The sequence below is a fragment of the Vidua macroura genome, chromosome 9 (assembly GCF_024509145.1).
Source record: "Vidua macroura isolate BioBank_ID:100142 chromosome 9, ASM2450914v1, whole genome shotgun sequence".
Lineage (NCBI taxonomy): Eukaryota > Metazoa > Chordata > Aves > Passeriformes > Viduidae > Vidua > Vidua macroura.
This window is the reverse complement of record NC_071579.1, coordinates 18321558-18343879: the sequence shown is the minus strand read 5'-3', so window position 1 is coordinate 18343879 and position 22322 is coordinate 18321558. Positions and strand designations below refer to the sequence as shown.

General features: G+C 38.1%; 1 protein-coding gene across 1 annotated transcript in view; it reads right to left on the bottom strand.

The window, feature by feature from the left end:
* The window catches only part of COL24A1 (collagen type XXIV alpha 1 chain), a 119402-nt gene that overhangs the window by 10816 nt on the left and 86264 nt on the right, over positions 1–22322 (bottom strand). The window contains exons 33-52 of the mRNA XM_053985207.1: positions 20203–20256; positions 19183–19236; positions 18912–18965; positions 17629–17682; positions 16949–17056; positions 15380–15433; positions 14813–14920; positions 13815–13868; positions 12986–13039; positions 11641–11697; positions 11158–11211; positions 10095–10148; positions 9935–9988; positions 7733–7786; positions 5972–6079; positions 4082–4189; positions 2657–2764; positions 2516–2569; positions 2158–2220; positions 999–1052 (exon numbers count right to left, since the gene is read on the bottom strand). Of these exons, the coding sequence (XP_053841182.1) occupies positions 999–1052; positions 2158–2220; positions 2516–2569; positions 2657–2764; positions 4082–4189; positions 5972–6079; positions 7733–7786; positions 9935–9988; positions 10095–10148; positions 11158–11211; positions 11641–11697; positions 12986–13039; positions 13815–13868; positions 14813–14920; positions 15380–15433; positions 16949–17056; positions 17629–17682; positions 18912–18965; positions 19183–19236; positions 20203–20256 (1362 nt within the window). The remainder of the gene's footprint in view (positions 1–998; positions 1053–2157; positions 2221–2515; positions 2570–2656; positions 2765–4081; positions 4190–5971; positions 6080–7732; positions 7787–9934; positions 9989–10094; positions 10149–11157; positions 11212–11640; positions 11698–12985; positions 13040–13814; positions 13869–14812; positions 14921–15379; positions 15434–16948; positions 17057–17628; positions 17683–18911; positions 18966–19182; positions 19237–20202; positions 20257–22322) is intronic.

The following is a 22322-nucleotide window of genomic DNA, read 5'->3' as shown; positions in this document are numbered from 1 at the left end:
ACATTCAATATGAAGTCTATTAAAAGCCTTCATACAAGTGCACACAACTGTAAAGTTTTTCTCCTCAGTGCAATTGAAAAGAATGGAGCAACACAAAGCACTGATTTTTCCAACAAGTGGAAAGAATTATAGAAGGGACATTCCCCTTATTTCTATTGCACTTGTAAATATTTGCATTTATTACTTTTATTGTATATTTACTATTTTTATGATTATTTTGATTTTTAGACATTCTCATTTACTCTAAGTCTACTTGATCAGGCAGAGGAACCTTCATGGTACAAATAGTTTCTAAAACTACCTTACATGATTGGGTGGTCTGGAGATATGAGCCACGGGGTTCTCTTGTAAAACAAATCTGGTTCTGTTGCCATGAGTGTGACAAGAGATGGAAACAGGGATGAGGGCAGAGCTCCCCCAGTGCAGGGAGCTTGGGATGCATTGGAAGTTGTCAGAGAGGCCACAATGATGTTTGAGTTGTAACAGGGACCTCATCAGCACCTGGAACAGCCTTAGAAGGGCTCACAGGCACTCCCAGAGCCTCTAGAGGGGCACTCTGGACAGTTCAGCCCACAAGAAATAAAAAATAAACTATATTGATACTGAGTGTGCATACTCTGTAGATATATCTCAGACCAAAGGCTGAGAAAGAATATCCAGGTGGTAATTACTGTGCGCTGTTTTACACCTTGGCTTGCCCAAGGCCCTGTACCCATGCTCTCTGCATGCAGTACTTAGGCAGAAGGCCATTGCAATTACTTTCTTGTCACTTTTTTGTTGTTGTTGTTTTTTTTTTTTTTTTTTTTTTTTTTTTTGTCTTTTTGTACTACAGATGCTGGAGTCACATACATTAACTTACCAGCATGGTATAACAAGGAAGATCCTGTTAGTGGTTATTTGCAGACAGAAAAATAAGAAGGCTGCTAGTTGAAAAACAAGATGATTAAACCAAAGGGTAATGAAATAAACAAATTATGCAAAAGTGAAGGGAAACTTACAGGCCTGCCAGTTGGGCCTGCTATGCCTTCTTGACCAACAGGGCCAATATATCCCTGTAAACAAGCAAAGAATTTATTAGTTCATCGCATTTCCAAAATGAAGAAAATCCTCATGATATGTCTTGATTTAAAGCTGCTCAGCACACAGACCTGTCAAATATAAAAAGATCATGGTCATACTCTCTAAATATCAAGTGCACGTTACAACAAAATGAGTAAGGTGAGTATTTTAGTAATTTGTAATACTTGTGCTTGGAAAGCCCCCACACATTCTTTAATGTGAAAAGCACTAAAAACAGTGGAAACTTAAGTATTCTGATTACAAAAGACCACATATTTATTGAGCTACAACCAACTATCTTGAGCTATATTACTGCCCACAGGGACTCTTGTAAAGTTGCCAGTAAGTGCTGCTGAAATGCCACTTTTCAGTTCCATTTCACTTAGAGCAAACTGCTCGTGTCCAGTGTTTATCTCATATAGGAATGTTTAGGAAAATAAAGTAGCTATTAGAACAGTCCCCTAGAGCTGCTGCTCTGCGTCTGGTTAACTGAACAAATGCAGTTCTGTGATGGCAAAGGAGGCAGTGAGAGAACGTTGTAGTAAGGCCTCCCATGCTTCACCCTTTCACACTTGATGCCACACTGGATGCAAAAAATGCTAACTATGTTTCCACATTTTTTGGTGAGTAGCAAAGCAGAATGTCATGAAGAATGAGCTAATGAAGGTTAGGAACATTTTAGATAAAAATAAAATCTTCATTTAAAAAAGACTACCTATTCATCAATAATGCCTGAGCACCACTCAGGCAAAGTTTGAGTCCTATTTTCTTTTGCTGTAGAACACAGTTACACAATCAGCAGTTTTGCCAGTTAGAAGAATGTTCAACTCCAATAGACAAAGAAATACAAAGTCATAAAATTACACTAGGGATCCACACTTAGCAGAGCTTGCTTTTTTCTTTCAAGATTAAGGGCCCAGCTCTGTTTGTGTGTCTGTATGCATGATGTAACCAGAGCAGTGCTGCATCTAGACTCAGACAGAGAGGTTTGGGTAGAGGCTTCTGGCCTTGTTAATAAGAAAAAAGATTATTTTCTATGTTAACATGTGCCATTTTCAAACCATCCTAACAATCTATTTCATGTAGTGAAACACTTACAACTTGGCCTGTTGGACCTTTCGGGCCCAGAATTCCAACTAAGCCAATGTCCCCTGCAGGACCCTGAAAATGCAAAGGAACAATTTAATCAAACATGGATATTAGCTATCCACCTGTTTCAAACTCTTGTAATCAGGGAAAGTAAGATAATTTCTAAGAGCAGTAAGAGTGAAAATAACAAGTGCACTGACCCAGAATGTTTGTCCTCAGGCAGGGGGTACACAGTTCTGCCTACCATGCTCCAACAATTCAGAGATATTTTGAACAAATCAGTGTTAAAGCCGATTAATTCTATGCTTTCATAATGTTCTCACTCTGTAAACAGCTTACAATCTAAGAGAAAAGAACAAGCACATACTTTTGGACCTGGGAATCCTTGAAACCCCCTTAAACCTTGATCTCCATCTTCTCCCTGTAATAGGAGCAGGCATCCTCACCGTTAGTTCACGTTGCTAACCCTTGGACTACTTGTTTTGCATCAACCCCTGTGATTACGTACAATCTGTCCTTTCAGTCCAGTGCCTCCTGCTGGTCCTTGGTCACCTGGTGAGCCTGGAAGGCCTCTTTTGCCTCGCTTTCCTGGATGACCTAGAAGCCCTTTCTCACCCTGTCAATAAGAAGAAAATATATCTTTTAATACAATTATGGAAATTACAGATGCAAATATAGGTTTTCTGTCAGAAGCATGGAACTTGCTTTCTCCTTAAGAAATAGACTAATTCATTTTATTTCCCGCAGGAAAATAACGAAACATACACTGAAATGCAAATGTGACTTGACTGCTCCTTGAATTGGAAACATAGAAACCATACATGTTGGATCAATTCTAGTATGGTATCTCTCAGTGTAAGCAGTAAAATTCACAAAAAGAAATACAGAACAGACAGGTTAAAAGTAAATTTTGAAAATAATCCTCTGAGCAAGACACAATGTACTCGTTGAACTCCCTGCTGTTTGACTAAAAACCCACATTGATTCAAATGGAAAGTCCCTGCAAGAGAAATCCTCTGAGGACTATCAAATACACTGAAGACATGTCTAGCTCAGGAGGTTACTGAGGTGCAATAAAGGCTGTAAATATACAGGTTTCATGCTTTGTGTTTATGCTCTTTCCCAGGTTTTACCTTTGTGTTATTTGCCTTGAGTCAGTATGTGCATTATTAATGTTTATTCCGTAGTCTATGGGGCAACAGTTTCCCCTCAACTCATCTATTCCTTGCCTTTCTCAGATTGCAGGCACTTCTGAGCAGGAGCTACATCCTACAGCTCATTGTCTAGGCAAAGAAGTAAAATTCAGACTGGAGGTACTGGCAAGAAACACTGCAAATAATGAATACAGCTTATACTAAATAAAATTATAACAAAGACATTATTTCCAGTTTCCAAGTAACTTAAGGTTTTGAAGAACGGCTTACCAATAAAATCTCACAAAGAAAATGAGTTTAGATAAAAATCATGATTTTAGATTAAAAAAATCTAGTCTAAATAAAGAAAATTCTATTCAAAATGAAGAAAATTATCTGTAATTCTTACTTGTTTTCTTGTTTTAAAATTGAAATGAGTCTAATTTATATGAGGATATGCTGATATCAGGTACCTGGAGCTGCCTGGAAAATGGAGCATACTCAGATTTCTTTCTTTCTGACAGGGCTAAACAAAAACAACATAAGTCTTGTGATAAATGATGTTTTGATGGCTTCTGGAGTTGGGAATAGCATTGAGATGGATGAGATCTCTATTTTCAAATTACAGTTTATAGAAATGTGGTAAACACAACTTGTAATCTTACCCTTCCAATAAGACTTGATGTCTTTTACTCACATAAAAGTAGTATGGTGGTTCCACAGCCACCATATGCAGCATGAAGAAAAAGCAGTATCAGCAAAACTGTACTTAAACAACCAGGTCCCATGTATGTACCTACCTTTAGTCCAGGTGCTCCCATGGGCCCTGGCATGCCTGGCAGTCCCTTGGGACCTCGAGCTCCAGGATAACCTGCTAGACCTGGTAAGCCTGAGTTTCCTTTATTGCCCTTAACAAATTGAAAATAATGGTTTATAAGTAGAACAGCCAAGCAAGCTTTTTCATTGTATGCTGAAACACGCAAATAACATAAAATCAGCCAAAACCACTTAATGCTGTCTGTATATATGGACACATAATGATAGAACATCAAATTATATAGAAAGACAATGATCAGCAGTATCGTGGATTTCTGCTAATATTCCAAAAGTAAAAGGCTGAAAATTGTTTGAACTTCACAGTATTCATCTTTCAAGAAAAAGTAACTCCACATGAAACAGAATGAGACTACCTTCCCAAAGAAATATTCACAATTCAACATGTTTATTTCTAAGGATCAGGCATACTGGTAATACTACTATGGCTGTGTACACTCTGTAAAGATTCACACACAATAACATTACCAGATGAAGAAAGATCAGAACATCTGTTATGAAAATGTATGAGAACATCAACCTACCAAAAAAAGCAACTATTTTAAATGAAAAAAGCATATTAGTGAGTACATGGGGTTAAGCCACTTTTGACATGCTACAAAATGGAAATTTGTTACCATGTAAATTAATATTTCTGTGATGTAATTTAATAGAAATATAAGCATATATAAATATTCCTTATTTCCTATGACATTCAGTTAAGCACTCATGGAAATAAAAGGGTTGTAGAAAACATTATTTTTGTATTAAATGTAATTTTCTGGGCTTTTGAATATGGTGATGTGGCTTATAGATTGATGGACTGATAAACTTACATAGCAAAAGTTCTGCTCTTTTTATTCATTGTGGCAAAAATCAGTTAAAAGCCTCCCTTTATTACAAACTGTAATGGGGTAATGGAGTTGTCTTTACTATGATTGTATGACATTCTCAGTGGAAAGGCAAAAATGTAAAAATTCTAAAGGCAAAAATGTAAAAATTCTTTGGGCTGATTCTCCTGAATCAAGCTCCAAAGAATTTTAAGAACTTGGATGAGGTTCATGACCTGAGACTGGAGAGGCTTGAGTAGGGTGCACCTGCCCCCTACGGGTAACTTGTTTAATTTTCTCTTTGCTCAACCAGATTGGAAATTTATACCTGAAACAACAGTGCCTCATCCAGCACCTTGGCTAATTCCCAACACCAAATCTAACTTGTTCATCTTTTATAACAATGACTGCTCTGTCTGGGTAGAACTGCTGAGAAATTCATACTGGAAATCAAAGTAATCAGACTTTCAATGATGAGAACTACTCAAGGAATCTTCTCCCCTCTCTGGAGGGACTAATTGAAGAGCTGTGACACTGCTCCCAGTGGCAGCAGGTCACCACCTTTGGCCCACAGCAAAGAACAATCAGACAAAAAAACCATTTCCAAGAATGCTTTTAGATACCTCACATACCTAATGCTCTATTTCACTGGTTTTGAACAAAGCTTCATAATTATTTAGGTAGAGAGACATAGGTTACAAATACAAAGTCAATAAGGAAAATGGGGGATTATCTCAGACCCTAAGAGGAAATAGTTTCAGGCTAATTTTCAGGACCAGAATTGTGCAACCTCTTTAAGAAATGACTTTCACTTAGCTGTAGTTAGTACTGTCATGTACCTATGAAACTGTTCTCCCAGCACAGTTCCCTTATGCTGACTTTGTATCTTGGCTGGAATATCAGGAGCAAAAGAGGAGGAAAATAAAAGAATTGGTCCAATTTTCAAGATATTCAGGGAACTGAGAATGGTCTCTTCCTTTTAAATACCTTAACCCTGGAAAATCTGTAATGCAAAATGACATAGAGGAAATGTGGGAAGCAACTTACCTTAGGGCCAGGCTTCCCTGACAGCCCAGTCTTTCCAGGGTTCCCAGGAATGCCTTCTGGTCCAGGGTACCCAACTATTCCTTTCTGCCCTGGTGGCCCTGGTTTTCCCTAGAAAAAATTCAAATCAAATATAGCAGTGTTTGCTGTCTTCATCTTCACTCTCCCATCACTGGATTTCAGTCACAGTATTTCCTAAACCCTACATAACAAAAGACCCAGTGATATGACTGAATAGTTGCAGAGGGAGCTCTGAGTTAGGATGTTTGGTTTAGAATTCTACTTGTTTAACCTTAGACTTGCCCTGCCATGGGATCTGAGCAACTTCAGCTGAAATCATGGGACTGACCCCTGTGTGTGCCAGGCCTGGAAGATGCCTGAGAGTGTCAATTCTTAAACTGAAGTGAGGAATCCTGATAAAGTCATCTATTTATCCCCGGAAAAAACCCAACCATATACCTTTTCAGCCTTTATTTTACTAAATGCTCAGTACTGAACTGCCACAAATTTATGCTGTTCAAATTTGAACATATCAAAAATACAAATTAATAATATGGCAAGTTTGTGGTAACTGTTGCTGTACTTGCACAAAAAAGGCCTCATATCACCTCCAACAAAAGAACATTGATTTATTTCCTTACAATTATTTCCCTTTAGAGTGACATACAGTCTTAAAAAGCTTGGAGTGCTCCACTAATCTCTCTATAAACGCTATTTCTCAGAAATCTAAAATGTTCTAACTACAACACATGTTGTCTGAAAAAGTATTGGTAACAGCAGCCATATGGAATATAAGAAGTGTGCCATCCTAATCTTATTTCTAACTTCTGTTGCTTAAGTATCTTCATTTGGGATGTGCTTTGAAACTTCCTCAAGTTCTAGTTTTACTGCCCTCTCCTCATTTCTGTGTATGTCCCGCTTTCCTTCTTCTCCTTTGCCTGCTGAATGATCCCTGCAGTCCTCCAAAAGAAAATGCTGAGTGTATTTACAAAGGACACACAGTTCCTTGTCTTCAAAAGGCTCCTCTTGCACTCTGCCCAGCAGGTACAAGCTCTGTGCAACAGCTGCTTTTCTCCAGTTACTGACAATGTTTTGATGTGAGGTAGTAAAAGTTATTTACAATGTGTGCTTGTGTGGCATTATTTATTAGGGGACCAAAATAACCTTGATGCATTTTGTTCGTCATTATATTTACAGAACACCTACTGCTTCCTGCTCTGTCTTCTCCCTCAGGGAGAAGGGCATGCAAGTCAGCTCCTCTGCAGTAACTCAAGAAAAAAACATTAAAAATTTCAGCTCAGGGCAAGCAAGAGAAACAAATAAACCTCAAGGCATTTACCACATGTATCCATCATGGACATATGGATCTAAGCTTCTGTAGGCTGCAGCTGATCAAAGAACCAATGGGGTCAGAAGTGAACACAAGTACAGTTCTGTGCAATATAATGTGATAACTTCCAAATGGACTCCACAAATGAGATAATTAAATAATTTCACAAGTGGTAAGGACCTTATTGTTACTTGCACATCATTTCCATATGCTGAGTAACTGAACATAATTGAGTACAATTTTAAAAAAAATTCAAAAATTAATAATATTCAAAAATTACAAAGGTTCCTTTACACTTCCTGGATAATGAGAAGGTTCTTTAGAGTGAACACAAGACCTTCTGGTAACCCTGACATGATTCAATTTTGGTTTTATTACTTAGTATTTTCTTTGTTTTATAATTTGAAAATAGGCTGTAGAATTTTGTTACTTACAGGAACTCCAGCTTTGCCTGCTTGACCTGCTGCTCCTTTCTTCCCTGTGGGTCCCTAGAAGTTACAAATATTTGTGAACTGACAAATGTCTTAAATTCAATCCCCTAAGAAGAGCTGAGGATTGTTCCCCTCTAATATTCATGTCCACATTGCCTGGCTTTGGACCAGATTATTCACATTTCAGGAGACAGCAGAAAGTTTTTCAAATAAAAGCAAATACCTTTTTGGCAGAATTGTGTATGTTTTTTCCCCTGTTGCGAACGAGTTTTTAAAACTTTTCCAACAATAAGCATAAAATGTTTTTCATCATGAATCTGGCAATTTCCCCTGTATCAGTCCCCCTCTCTGTGAGGAAGTACACTTTACAGCATTTCCTGTACTCTTCAAAAAGGAAGTCATGAAAAGTAGGCAATGTAAATGCACTTAATGTCTGTGGAAGAGAATACTAGAAAACAATAGTGTCACATATCACAGATGTGAACATTTGTTTTTATCTAAGATCTACACAAAAGATAAAATTTGCTTAAAACTAGAATTTTTTTTTCATCTTGACTGATCTAGAAATTGGTAGTTTTAGAAAACTGAGAGATATTGAGCAAGTAACATTCTTGTAAGTGGTTTAGTGACACAGGAGGTCATGCACCAAGGAAGAAAAGCTCAGAATGGTCAAAAGATTCTCAGAGAACTTTGTTCTCTGATAGGACAGTCTGCACAGAATATAAAGATTTATAGCATCAATTTTATCCTATCTCTAAAAGATGCAACCACTGAAGAACAGAGACAAGAATAACACTTGTTAGCATAGAACAACTAGAAAAAGTTTTCCAAGATTTTCCAGACTAGCTATTTCAAAAACACTTCTTAAAGCAAAAGTTATGCTATCACTACCATGCTGCAATATGACACATTATGCAATAAAGTGAAAAAGCATGGGTTATTTTAAGTGTAAATGTTTTATAATTATTGAAATACGACAAAACCAGCAAAATGTTGTTCTATTGCTCAATTTAACACCTTTTCTGTTAAGAATGGCATAAAGAAGTCCACCAGTCAGAACTGGAATGTGCATATTCAAATAACTGAATATTGTTTTCATTAAGATTTCTGGATGCAGGTAAAGTAAACCCTGCTGATTCAGGGTTGCAGTTTGTGGGATTAGCTTTGCAAGGCTTGCTATAGCAGTACCAGCAGTGGCACTGGAGTTAAGACTGTCACTCTTCTCACTACCAACACTTCTGTGGAAATCTTTAAGCTTTTAAGGGCAGCTCCATGCCAGATATGGTTTCCACATTTCTAAGTGGCAGTATTGATCTGAGGGGCATTTGCAAGACAAAAAAACCCATTTCTTCAAGAAGAACTGCTGATTTTGTCCTGGGATGTGTGTAGTTTGTCAAAAGCAATGTATCCAAATTCATAGCTGGAGTACATGTTCACAATATCTCCACATCATACTTCCTTGCTGTTGCTCCCCAGTTCCAGTCTACCACAGATTCTTGTAGTTACCTACAAAATTTTGAAACCCTAACAGAGCTGCTTCATGGAACTTCTCAGACAAAATTTCTCATTTAAATTGCAATGGTAATTGGTATTTTAAGAAATCTTGTAGCCTAAAGTTTTTGAAATCTCAAAAGCCAATGACAGTCAGTCCATGGGAGAACATAAACACTTTTGGCAATTTTCAACATATCACCAAGATGAGCTAATATTTCTAAAGAGAAAGATTTGGTCTTTGATCTTTGTCATGACTAGTTCTGGCATTATTGCTCTAGTATTCTGTAGCAAATTCCTTATTCCCAGGTCTCTGAAAACTCAGTGCAGTGCAGTAGCAGGAGGCTTCATTTACAGATCAGAGAAGAAAAATCCCAGCTGGCCTCCAGAGCTACTTTAACACAAGAAACTCCACTTTAGGGGATAATTAAATATCACTCAAATGTTTCCAAAAGAGCTTCTCATAATGCTTGATATCACTCCAAAGTAAAACTACTTAGCTATCAAATAACACCTATTTACTAACCAAGATCATTATGCAATTTTCCACTTTTTTTTTTTTTTTTTTTTTTTTTTTTGTCCCTGCAGGTATGAAAAGGAAACCCAAACACTCAATTTTAGCCTTATGGAATAGTTTTCCAAGGATAACCAGTGAACAACAAAACCCTACAAATTCCAAGTAAGTGCAGTTTTGGTTTACTTTTTTCTACTTACTTCTGAACCTCTTTCTCCTTTTAGTCCTTGCTCTCCCAATTCACCTGGCTCTCCCTTTGAAAAGAACAAACATTAAATAAATGCAAGGAATCATTTGAATGCAAATGAGAACATATTTTCAACAGTCAATAGAGAAACCTCCCTTGTTTGAAATACTTACTGGAGGCCCTTGCTGTCCAATAGGTCCTCTATGCCCTGGAAGACCTGTATGACCCTGGCAAGGAGAAAATATAACATATTGCAATAGAGTAACTCAGGCTGCCATGCTCAGTGAGCTGCAGACTTCCTTGTAAAGCCCATCCTGGGAGGTGTCAGGTGGACCCAGATTCATTGACATGACCTAGATAAAGTATGGTCAGATCTCCAAGATCAAACTCTACAGAGCTTTTATTCTTTACTTCCTCTACTCCAAGCTGCAAGTGGGAATTACATATTATTTAAGCATTTCTGCACTTCTGTAAGCATAGATTTGATTCATTCATTAATTTCTATATCTGTATTACTGTGTAACTTGGATATTCTGTGTCAAGGACTGTCTCGTATTTCAGTGAACTGCATCAGTGATAAGCATGAGTTACCACCCAGTTTTTATGTGCTGAAAGACTGAATATAATTAATGAATAATTTTTAGGATTAGATTTAAAATAAGTAGTGCATAAATTTCAGAGAAAAATGTTAACTAGAACATTTAGGTTAAAAGTAACATTTTGAGATCATTTATGGAACCCTCTTCCTCAAGCAAGGCCAGGTAGAAATGATTGTCCAGGACCGTATCTAGTCAAGTTTCCAGTATTTCCACAGATAGAGACCTCACAACCTCTCTGAGCAGCCTGTTCTTGTGCTCACTCATCCTCACAGCAAAAAAAAAAAAAAAAAAAGCCATTTCAAAAGGAATTTCATGTGTTTCAGTTTTTTCCCTTTGCCTCCTGTCCTGTCACTGGACACTATAGAGACAAGTCTGTTTACTTCATCTTAATTTCCTCCCATCAGGTATTTATACACACTAAGGTCACCGGAGTCTTCTCCAGCTGAGGAGCTGCAGCTCCCATGTCCCCGTAGGAGAGATGCTCCAATGCATTCCAGGAGTGCATCAGTGCAGCGAGGGACCAGCACGGGCATCTCTGCACACTTGTGAGAGAGGATGGCACTGCTGCTGCATTACTCCACATGTCTGCATAGCATGCCATGCTCAAATAAAAAGACTAAAACCCAAAAAGTATTACCTTGTAGCCCTCATCACCAGGTTCTCCTCTATCTCCACGTTCACCACTTTGACCCTAGAGAGCAAACCAAGGAGCAAAATGTAACAGCTGAACTGAATATAATGCTGCAGTGAAACATGAACAGAAAGCTGGAATTTCTCTTTGACTAACCCCTGAGAGGGAACTGAGGAATACAAACGTAAAGGGTAGCTTGGCTAAAGGAATAAACATGATTTTTTTCTAAACAGAATGCATTGCAGTCAGACAGTAACCACAGTCTAAAATTTTTTGTAACTGAAGACTAGAAGCTGAAAGAGTAATATTACATGGTGCTTAATGAGACAGGAGGGAGGATTGACCTCAGTGGAACTTCTCCAGATTTATACTTTTTTATATATATATAGTACTGATTCCTGAGACTCTGATATAAAGCTTCAGAAATAAATGCATTTACTCTTGTCTTGAGATGCACTAGTATAATTTTTTTGAGAAAGAAAGACCTACTGGTTCACCTATGGGCCCAGGTAGTCCAGGGACTGTATTGTCTTCACCTGGGTAACCCTAAACAGAAGAGAAGTATTAAAAAATGTTAACTTGGAAGTTCAACCTCACCTATCATGCACATAAGTTCAAATGCTAATAAAAAGCAGAGAAGACATTGTATAGATCTAAAAGTTAATATGATGCTTATGGTTTAATATAATGGATATGGAAACTCCATTTTAACATTCACCTAAATGTCCCAAAGACATTAAGGACTCAAAAAAACCTAAATATTTGCTTTATTATCAAAGGCAGCTATAAGAAAAAAAAATTAACTGAACAATATTCATGTCATTGTGTCTTTATTTAATGAAAAAGAGGATAAACAGGATATTTGACAAGGGTAAAAAAGAAAATTTCTTCCACTCTTTTGAGAAATACACTTAATAGAAAGAAAAACAAGTACAGAAGACTCCAACATTAAGTCTGAAGCCAATTAAAATTTAAATATCAAATAACTGCCATCCAAGTTAATAAACAAAAGATTATCTATTCCAGATGATACCTAGCAATAGTAATGCAAAGAGAATCACATTTTAAGTATGATTAAGGACTTCTACATTGCATCAAAGTGGTTTTTCAGAAGTGACCCAGCAACCTAAACACCTAGCTGTCAACAAATCAGTTTTCAGTTGTTGTTTCTTAAATCATATCAAAACCTATTTATAACATTGACCACTAAATGCCTATTCACAGTATGTATTGGAAAACTGGCTCCAAGTTGTAGCTCTGTGTCAAGGACAACTCCAATCTTCATGAAGTGAATCCATGTACCTGCCTTCTTGGGGTCACATGGGTTTCAGTGAGCATACAAATCTGTTTGCAGGATTTGAGACTTGAGAGAAAAACAATAAATTTGACACTAAAATAGCAGTATGAGGCCACATCCTGTCCCTAACATTTTATTTTAACCACAGACATTTGTCCATCGTAGCTGGACTTTCAGGCAAATCTGTGGGTGTACTCACAGGCTCAGAGTTAAGTAAATATTTAGCTGGTTCTGCACTGATTATTTTTGTCAGCAGTGCTCACTAAGGGCAGTGGTGCTGTCTGATACAATAGACTATATTCTGTACAATGGGTACCTTGTGCTTTAAAACCTCAAACATTTTAACAGTATAATTTTGGGCTCCATCTCTGAATGACCCATTTCCTCACTTTGCATTTCTTTTCCTAGTCCTTGACAATACTAACAAATACTGCAAATGGTGGCTTTTGCTGCTTGCTGTGTAAAACAGTGGGTGTGCAGTAACATTTCCTCCCTTTATAATTTCACAAAACAGATCAGTAAAACCCATGTTCATACCTTTTCTCCTTTGGGGCCTGGGGGCCCTGAGGGCCCTGGTGGACCCTGGTGACCCTAAAGAAGCAAACCATACACAAATTATTTTAAAACAAATAATTAAAGAAATAGCCAATTCCAAAATTTCTTTTAGCTACTCGCTACATTTCTTTTTCTGCTTGAAAATTATTCTAAATCATGTTATGACAACAAAATCCATGGCAGAAAATGGGCTGTGTGCAGGAAAAGCTCTGTGCACATTGGGAAACGACATGTTCTGATAGGGATTAATGCAGGTGATGGGAGCTGGGCTGGTTCTTGCTTCAAGGTTAGGGTCAGTGATGGGTGTTTTTGTTTGGAAGAGAGACTGGACAGTCTTCTCTGTAAGATGATGACTCAATCAATCTATGATGATTTTCACAACTATTTTTCAGTGAAAGCCACAGTATCTTTATGCCCTTCAACCAACCTCATTCAATCACTTTCTGCTACTTTAATGGAAACTACATGGCCAGACAGCAAGCAGAGGTGGTGGTGTTTGCTGAACTCTCTTTATAATAAATAGCTGTAGTAGTTTTAGAGGAACTTTATTCAGAAGGGGTGAGATACATTGATAAATAACAGATTAAAGTTCATGGTAAAACCCGCCTGTGAGCAAACTAACAAAAACCAGGCATCTTTGCTTAAGCTAACATTTCTGAGTAGCCAAACACACTATATAAACATACATGAGTATCTGGCTGTCCTGAAAATATTTGTGTAGTCTAGATACAGATTTCTAGGATATTTGAAATTAGAGTACCACAGACTTACTTTGGGATGTATGCATATGTGAATTCAGTAAAAAACATACCCCATAACCTGGAATTCCTGGCTCTCCTTCAGGTCCCATTCCTCCTAGATGTCCCTGTTAAATGCAGTAATCAGTGAGAGAGAAACAAGCTCCTTTGTAAAGTGCTACAACAATGCCTACTATATAAAGCAAGCACTTGGAAAAATCTTGAAATATTGACATTTGATCGTGGACAACTTTCTTGTAGGTCATACTTAATTTATTAAAGAATACCGGGCTTTTCATTCTTCTGTGGAAAAAATTGTCAATATTTTGAGTCCTAACCTTATAGTCTTTGTGCATAATTAAATAAAAAAGATCTGAGCTTTGAGAGGTGAGGAAGAACTCTATAAGTGCTAGTATGCCAAGGGAAGCAGGGGGTGGTCATCACCTCAGAAAATTGACTCCTTCCCTTGAAAATATTGGCCATTAGATAGTAAACTTTGCTTCAGTACTTCATGTGCTCAGGATCACACTGCTGCATTCAGTGGCCACAGGACTGGACTGAGACAGGCACATTGCCTCTCTAGTGTGGAGCCTGGATGCCTCTGTGCATCTGTCACCCAGTATGGGGAAGCTTGGGGAGCTTACTGTGAAAGGAGCTAAAAGTTAATGGAATAGACTTAATTCACTTAACTTTGGACCAGATTCCTATTTGATAGGAGTAGTAGCCTTCATCTGAAGTGCTTTGTTTCAGCCATGGCTAAGGCTGATGGTATGTGATAGCAAACCCCTTGATTTTTGTTCTTGGAACTGGAAAGATATAAACCTTTATACAGAAAAAGAGGTTCAGAAGTAATTAGAAAAAAATAAACACCCATAGTAGCGAGGTTATATGTGGAGTGTGAGACATGAGTGTTCCATGGTATGCTCTGCCATCCCACTCCCCTAATTGTCAGATGAACAGAAGTTTGAGGTGGCTCCTTCCAGATCCATGTCCCAGGTTTCTGTCTGGAAAGGTGAACAGGTCTCGTTCTGATGCTGAAAGACCTCTGTAAGTAAGCATGTTTTGTACTAACCATGGCACCTCGAGTTCCTCTTGCACCTTTAGGACCAGTTTTCCCAGGTTGGCCAGAATCACCAGTAGGTCCAGTTTCTCCTGGAGGGCCAAGCTGCCCCTTTTCCCCCTGTTGGTATTATTGTATTAAAAATAGTGAGAGATTGACACTAAATTTCAAAATGCAGTTGATGCTTAATCAAAATGCATAACAGCATTATTTAATAGGTATGACATTTACTGTATGTTATTTACTGTAGTTATTAGAATGTCTGAGCCCAGCACTCTGCAGTATAAAAGAGTCTCTGCTAAAGCCTTACAATTCTGTTTTTGTTTTCTTTTAGCCAAAGCTTAAAGCAGAAACTAGTCTGACTTGCAAAACCACATCTTGATACAAATTTAAATTTCCTAAGACCTTCAATGTTATTGATTGCAGAATGATGACAATTCTAATTGCTATGGCTAACAAATAAAAAATTGGCTTGAAGCATGACACAAAACAGGGATAGTTTTGGTTCAATAGAATTCTGTAATGTAGATTTGAGTTTCAGTTAAAAGGAAGGGAACTGGGGAAGATGAAAAATACTACCTTCTTTCCTAAACGGCCCCTCTGACCTGGATTTCCTGGTGCTCCTTCAGGGCCCTATAGATTTATTAGGGAGAGAAAAAGCAATAAGCAATGATTGAGAAGGGCTTGGAAACATGCTTAACCTCTGCTCCAAAGTGCATAACTAAGTAGGCTTTGGTAAAACAGAGAGGTGGGAGGAAAAATGTCATTAACTGTGTCTTTAAGCAAGTTAGTAGGGCTGTCTCAAGTTATAGCATAAACAAGTGGGAAAGTTTCAGGGATTATTTATCAAAGTAGTGGAAATGCACTGCAAATAAGGGAGGAAAAAAACATCAAATCTTGTCCACACAGAAATTATTACTTTACAGATTTGTGAAGCTTATTTGTTGCTTTGTAAGCTACTGTTTCAAGAAAATGTAATATTACTCTCACCTCCAATGAAACACTCAGACAATGGGCTATAGGAAAATGATTTTCATGTTTAGACTAGGATATTATGATCTATCTGCATCCCTAGAATGAGGTCAAACCAAAACTGTGATGTGTACACTCCCAGATGCCAGAGAGGATGAGTAGAGAAGGCAGCAGCTCTACAGCTGCCTTTGGAACATGTAGAACAAAAACGTGAAAAATCCCTCCCTAACCACATCCTCCCAAAAATCGAATTGCCAGACCTGCCTGCCTCACTGAGGCACAGAAGCACTGCTGATGTTGATTATTGTATACAAGTATAATTACATAAAGTGTAGATATGCCAGGGTTGAGCTGTTTTACAATAATTTCAACATATGATACTTTCAATGTTCTCCAAAACTACCAATTGAAAATAGAGAGTCAAAGAAACAAAACTTGTTCTGCAGCACACTAAGGGTGCCAACAACCAAAAGAACACTTTCTTCTTTCCCTAGAAAAGTAGTTCACAGTAAAGAACCCAGGACTAAAGACAGCAGAATGTAGCACTTATGCTCAGAGGACAGAGTGGACAGTGCTGGAGTTCCAACCAATGTTTTGTCAGACCCCACCATCACACAAGAGCTACACAGAAGGCAGCCAGAGGACTGCAAATGAGAACATGATGATTTTTGGTACAGGAAGCTGGTCTGATTTAATGCTACAATATTTGCTTTGGAAAACTGTGCTCCAAAATTAGTTCTCATGAAGAAGTTGCATACAATTTCACGGATGGATTTTAGTTGCTAGGAGTGATACCAGAACAAATAGGCAAACTGACCTAACAATGTTGCCTGTGAATTCTAATACTATCTATAGTCTACTATTTGATCAGTTTATGCTGGATGCCATATTGTTTGAAGAGGACAGATCTAAAGTGAGAGGCTGCAGGCTATGTGGTACATGTGTCTGGATGACAAGTGGTGAGGAATCACTGTTTGCCAGGAGGTTCCATATTTAAGATAGGAAAAGCATTTGTCTCCTCTCTCTACCAATCCTGAACCTGAACGTTGGAAGCTTATTTAAATATGGTCATCTCTAATTACATAGAAAACCAGAAAATTAAAAATAAAGGAAGAAAGAAAAATTAAAAAAAAAAGCAAACGAGCAAGAAGTCCATTTCAACCAGAAAACACTTACAGGAATTCCCATTAGGCCGGGTTCACCAGGGGGCCCAGCAATTCCTGGTAATCCCATCTCTCCTTTTTCACCGCCTTCTCCAACAAGTCCCTGGTCTCCAGGGTCTCCCTAAAACACAGTAAAAAAAAAAAAAAAACAAAAATCCCTTAGTCAACCTGCTGCTACAGAATTACTTGTTCATAAGAAAAGGGAATTCTGAATCTCTGAGTTTTAAAAAAAGCACACTAAAACTATTGTGAATCTTACCAGTTAGGCTCTAAGTTAGGGTAAAGCCCTTTCTATTCCATTCCTACACTCCTACAGCCACATTTTGCCTCATCCACCACCAAGTATCTGAGGTTGTTCTCTATGACATCTGCTGTCCTGGCACCTGCCACAGCACTGATCTAATTTAGGGAGCAGAGCAGCCTTGGGCTTGCTTTCTCCAGCACTTTAGTCACCACAGACAAAAGCTGTACTCAGGTAAAGCTTGCTTTTCTTTGTCAAGCCATTCAGCTTTGCAGCCCTTGCAAGCTAGATATGTACCTGAAAAATACAGAAAAGCCTATACTTTACACAACCTGTGATGTTAAGTGCACTCAACTGGGCTCAGTTGATCTCGTGCTGACCTAGTATAAAAAAGGAGATTTGGGTCCTTAGGCTAATTAGAGTACTTTACCTGCTACAAAAACTTAACATACCTTTGGGCCATCTTTTCCTTGAACACCGTCTTCTCCTGGAGGCCCTGGTTCACCCTTATAGAAAGAAACAGTTGAAGTCATTGCCTATATTTCCTGACTCATACTAGTTTTATACATGTTTATTATCTTTTGGACAACTTTTATGTTGCTGTTACAGTTTATTTATCTTCAGTGTCACAGCCCATGAATATCCAATGCAAGAAAACATAGAAGATGATCAGCATTAGAAAAATAAGGCAATACTACGCCCATATAACCCTGGAGATTTAGACAGTGGCACTGAGATTTCGTTTGGATTCAGCATGCAATTACAGTAACCTCAAACATACACCTGCTCTGTCCTGATACTTCCATGTTTATGTGGATAACTACTATATTGGTATGTTTACAGACTTACTGTAGGGCCATTTACCATTAGAAATATTTCAACATTATAATCACAGAATCACACAGAATCATCAAGGTTGAAAGAAAGCTTCAAGTCCATCTAGTCCAACCATCAGCCCAGCACCACCATAATCACGTTCCCAAGTGCCACACCCAGATGCCTCTCAAACACTTCAAGAGACTGTGACTCCACCACCTCCCATGGCAATTTATTCCAATGCCTAACCACTCTTTCAGTGAAAATTTTACTTCTAATCTGAAGGTTCCAATCTGAACCTCTCCTGGCACAACTTAAGGCTATCCATTCTATCATTTGTTAGCTGGCAGAAGAGACTGACCCCCACCTCACTACAGCCTCCTTTCAGGTTGTTGTAGAGAGAAAGGAGCCTCCTTTTCCTCAGGTTAAACAATCCCTGCTCTCTCAACTGCTTCTCAAAATCTGTGCTTCAGCAGTTCTGTTGCCCTTCTCTGGACATGCTTCAGCACCTCAATTTTGAAATGAGACCCAGAACTGGGCACAAAGCTCAAGGTGCACCTTCACCAGTGCCAAGAAGAGGGAAAAAATCACTGCCTTGCTCCTGCTGGCCACACTATTTCTGACACAGACCAGGATGCCATTGGCCTTCTTGGCCACCTGGGCACAGCTGGTTCATGTTCAGATGGTGTTGACCAGCACCTCCAAGTCCCTTTCTACTGGGCAGCTCTCAAGCCACCCTTCCCCAGTCAATATTCTTTTTACCTTGCTACAATATTACACTGGGTTTTTTTCTTCTTTTAAAAAGGAGGCTATCAGAAAATAGCTTCTTATTGAATTCTTCTGCTAAATCAAGATTTCTCAACCCGTACTTCATTCATAACTTTTCTGTTGTGAAAGAAGATTTGCATCCATAGCTTACCCTCAAACCTTGGTCACCTGGTTCTCCAGCCTTCCCAGCAGGTCCAACGTCTCCCTGGGATATCACAAGGAAAATCATTGGATTTTAAAGGACAATATTCATAACAATGATAGGGTTTACAGCTGATGGAGTCATCATGACAATAACAGTTTTTCTTAATGGTCCGTTTCCTGAATCACTGTCTACTTGGCCAACGATTCAGATCTCTCTGGTTTGCTTTTATGAGAATTTGAAAATATAAACATCTTAAGAGAATAATTTCAACATTTACCTTTGTGCCTGGTTCCCCCTGCAGACCAGGTTCTCCTTCAGGGCCAGGAGGTCCCTGCATGGTACAAGAGCTACTGTTACATGATCACTAGTAATAATTTTGCAACAAATAAACACCCAAAACTGAAGCAAAAGAATGGCCTGAGACATTGGGAAAGATGAAGGTCTGAAAAATCAAATCTAGACAACATAGTTTTTTCTAGAGCTGAACAGAAAAAAAGGAGAAAGAGTTCAGGAAACACAGTGTGGCTCAGGAACATATTGAAGACTCAGCAGTACCCCTAAGCCTGTACCTTTCACCATAAATCACTGCTGAGCAAGCATCTATATTCTGTAAATCTGACTGACAACTTCAGCTCTGTTTAGGCTTGGAGTCAAGTAGACAAGCCTTTGGAGAACTAAACACTTTTTGAAGGCCTCAGCCCTTAATGAGTTGATGATATCAGACTGCTTTTTGTAAAGTTTACACATAAATATTTTCTTAGTAGTTAGTCAGAAGTCTGGATTTTGGGTGACTGAGGAAGAGCATTTCTTTGAATAAGCCAAATCCCTACTGCTCTAAGTGAGCTCATCCCTCAGGTACTTCATTACAAATGTGGCTAATACATTCTGTCACATTTCTCTCAGTGAAATATTAAAAATAAAGCAGAAAGCAGAAGTAGAAGTAAGCAAGAAGGCTATCTACAGCTGCTTTCCTATATCTACAAATTGAAAGAACATATGATTAATGGTGTTTTACTGCTAACTGCAAGGAGAACAGTGCTTTCAAAAAAATTGTTTGCTCAATTAAACATTCACCTTCTGTGGCATATGTCATGACTGTATGCTCAAAGACAATGCTTACAACAGAACAAGCTACTTATTTCAGACATTTTTTGGTAACAGCTTTAAGTAAGAGTCTTTCAGTAGCTTATGATATTTAAGTCAGCTGCAGGCAATACATTTTTTTTTATAAGCGTATTGTCCAGACTTAGTCAGTTTTTGAGTATTTGTAATTGCTATGTAAGTATTAAAATCTCACCTCAAAACCAATTTCTCCAATAGGACCAGCATCCCCTGGTTGTCCTCTTGGACCCTGGCATGAGACAAAATTTTGGATGCATCATTCAATTAGCATTAAATTACATTGTGGAGTGTTCAGTTTGTCTCTTCACAACTCTTCCAACTGGAATAGAGAAATGTATTTCATTGTCTTTCCTCCTGAATCCAACAGTGTACCCATGATGGCATACAGCACCAACCTTGATGCACTGAAATAACAGATCTCAAATAATAGCACAGATGTCTTTTTAGATCAAAAATAAATTATTATCTGAACTAAGCTCTTCTCTTGACTAGCTGAGACTTTGTTTAATTAAGGTTTGTTAGACTGTCTGGTTTGCTTTGTGGAAAAGCCTATGGTCTGGTATGGAATTAGCTATAACCAACTACTTCACCATGGACAGAACAGTCACTGATGCATAACAGGCTAAAGGCTGGAGCCTTCTTAGTAATATTAATAACTATACCTTAAGCATTTTATGATAAGCCTTACACGTAAGTAGTAAATTTACTGCTGTAACACCCAGGGATCATTTCCCAAAGCGGCATGTTCAAATTCTCTGCACATGTAAGATCTGAGATCACAGAGCAGGATCTGTGTGCTGGGGAGCAGAAGCTGCCTGTAACAGCTTACAGCTGATTCTACAGCCACCATCAATGTATGTCCATACAAATCAGCTCTCTGCATATAACCAATCTTTGAACTTCAAGGAAGTTCAGATCTCTTTATCCCTTTGGGACTCATCTGTGTCTAAACACATTCTAAATTCAAAACATTTTCTTGATCTACAATTCTCATGTAGAAGAGAGGTGCTGTTTGTATTTATGACAGAAGACTTTTAAACAAATATTTACTCTATTTTTTTTTCACTTTCTCTTACAGTCTCTGCATATGGTTTTGCTCCTCCTGATGACCTGCAAATATTCTCTTCCCTTGTAAAGACGACATAAATTGTATATTACTGACAGAATTCTGGCAGGTGCATATATTTTACCTTTTATCTTCATTTAAATATGAACAACTATAACCGCAGTTACTTCCCTTTGACAATTCACTTCGCCCTAAATTAAGTGAATTGATTTTCATTTGCAGAAACTCCATGAAATTCCACTAGGCAAGTGTCACAAAGCTTCAGTTTGCTTCACAAATCAAGTATTTCTTCATATTACCATGGAGATAAGGCTGCTGGATTGGTAATGCATCTTTCTCCCGAGACTTTCAGAAGCCAAAATTTTATAGCAGTATGGGGACTCCTTTTAACCATTAACATCAGGTAACTTGCAAAGGATTTTACTGACATGTCTGACAAGTAGATAAAGTTTGAGTGCAATTGGGATCATCCCATTAATACAAATAGTTCTAATTGCTCATATTTCTCTGCTCCTCCACCAACAATTAGGGCTTTTCTGCTCTGTGCAGAACTAGTGACAGGGCCAGAGAAACCTCAGCAGCTGGCTTTCACATAGTGACCAGCTGACAGAGGATGAAATCAAGCTGCTTGGATAGGCAGCTAAAAAAAGGGCCACTCATTTTGTTGCGCAACATCTTCTGTCATTTTATCACTTCTTTCTAGCTCTGCAGACCATCTTCTGAAGATGTTTTACTCTTTCAGCACTTGATAGAAAAGATACCCTATTCACAGGATAAGTTTTTCTTCTGACAGTGAACATGTAGTTTATATGAGGATGAGCACAAGAGAAAAGTAGGCTGCTCAAGAGTAGACCACTTAGATTAGGTAAAGCAGACATGCAATTCAGACTTGGACAGAAAATGGCAGGAATTTGACATATAAACCTTTCATTGTAAGCCTCTCAGATGTTGCAACATGAAGATAAGATATAATAAATGAAAGAGCTGAAGTAACAGGAATCCAGTGATAACTATTGGAAAACCACATTTTCTGTGAATTATTTTGCCATTCCTACAGGTCGGGAGCCCAAGTTAAGTATGCAAGTCTATTCTAAAGAAATTTTGTTGGTGTTTTTCTAGCCCTCAAAATGTGCAATTACTTTCTATAAGCATGGATTAGTAGAAATAATATTATAAAAATACTAAATACTAATAACACTAAAACTAATAAAATTTTTGTCAACACTTCA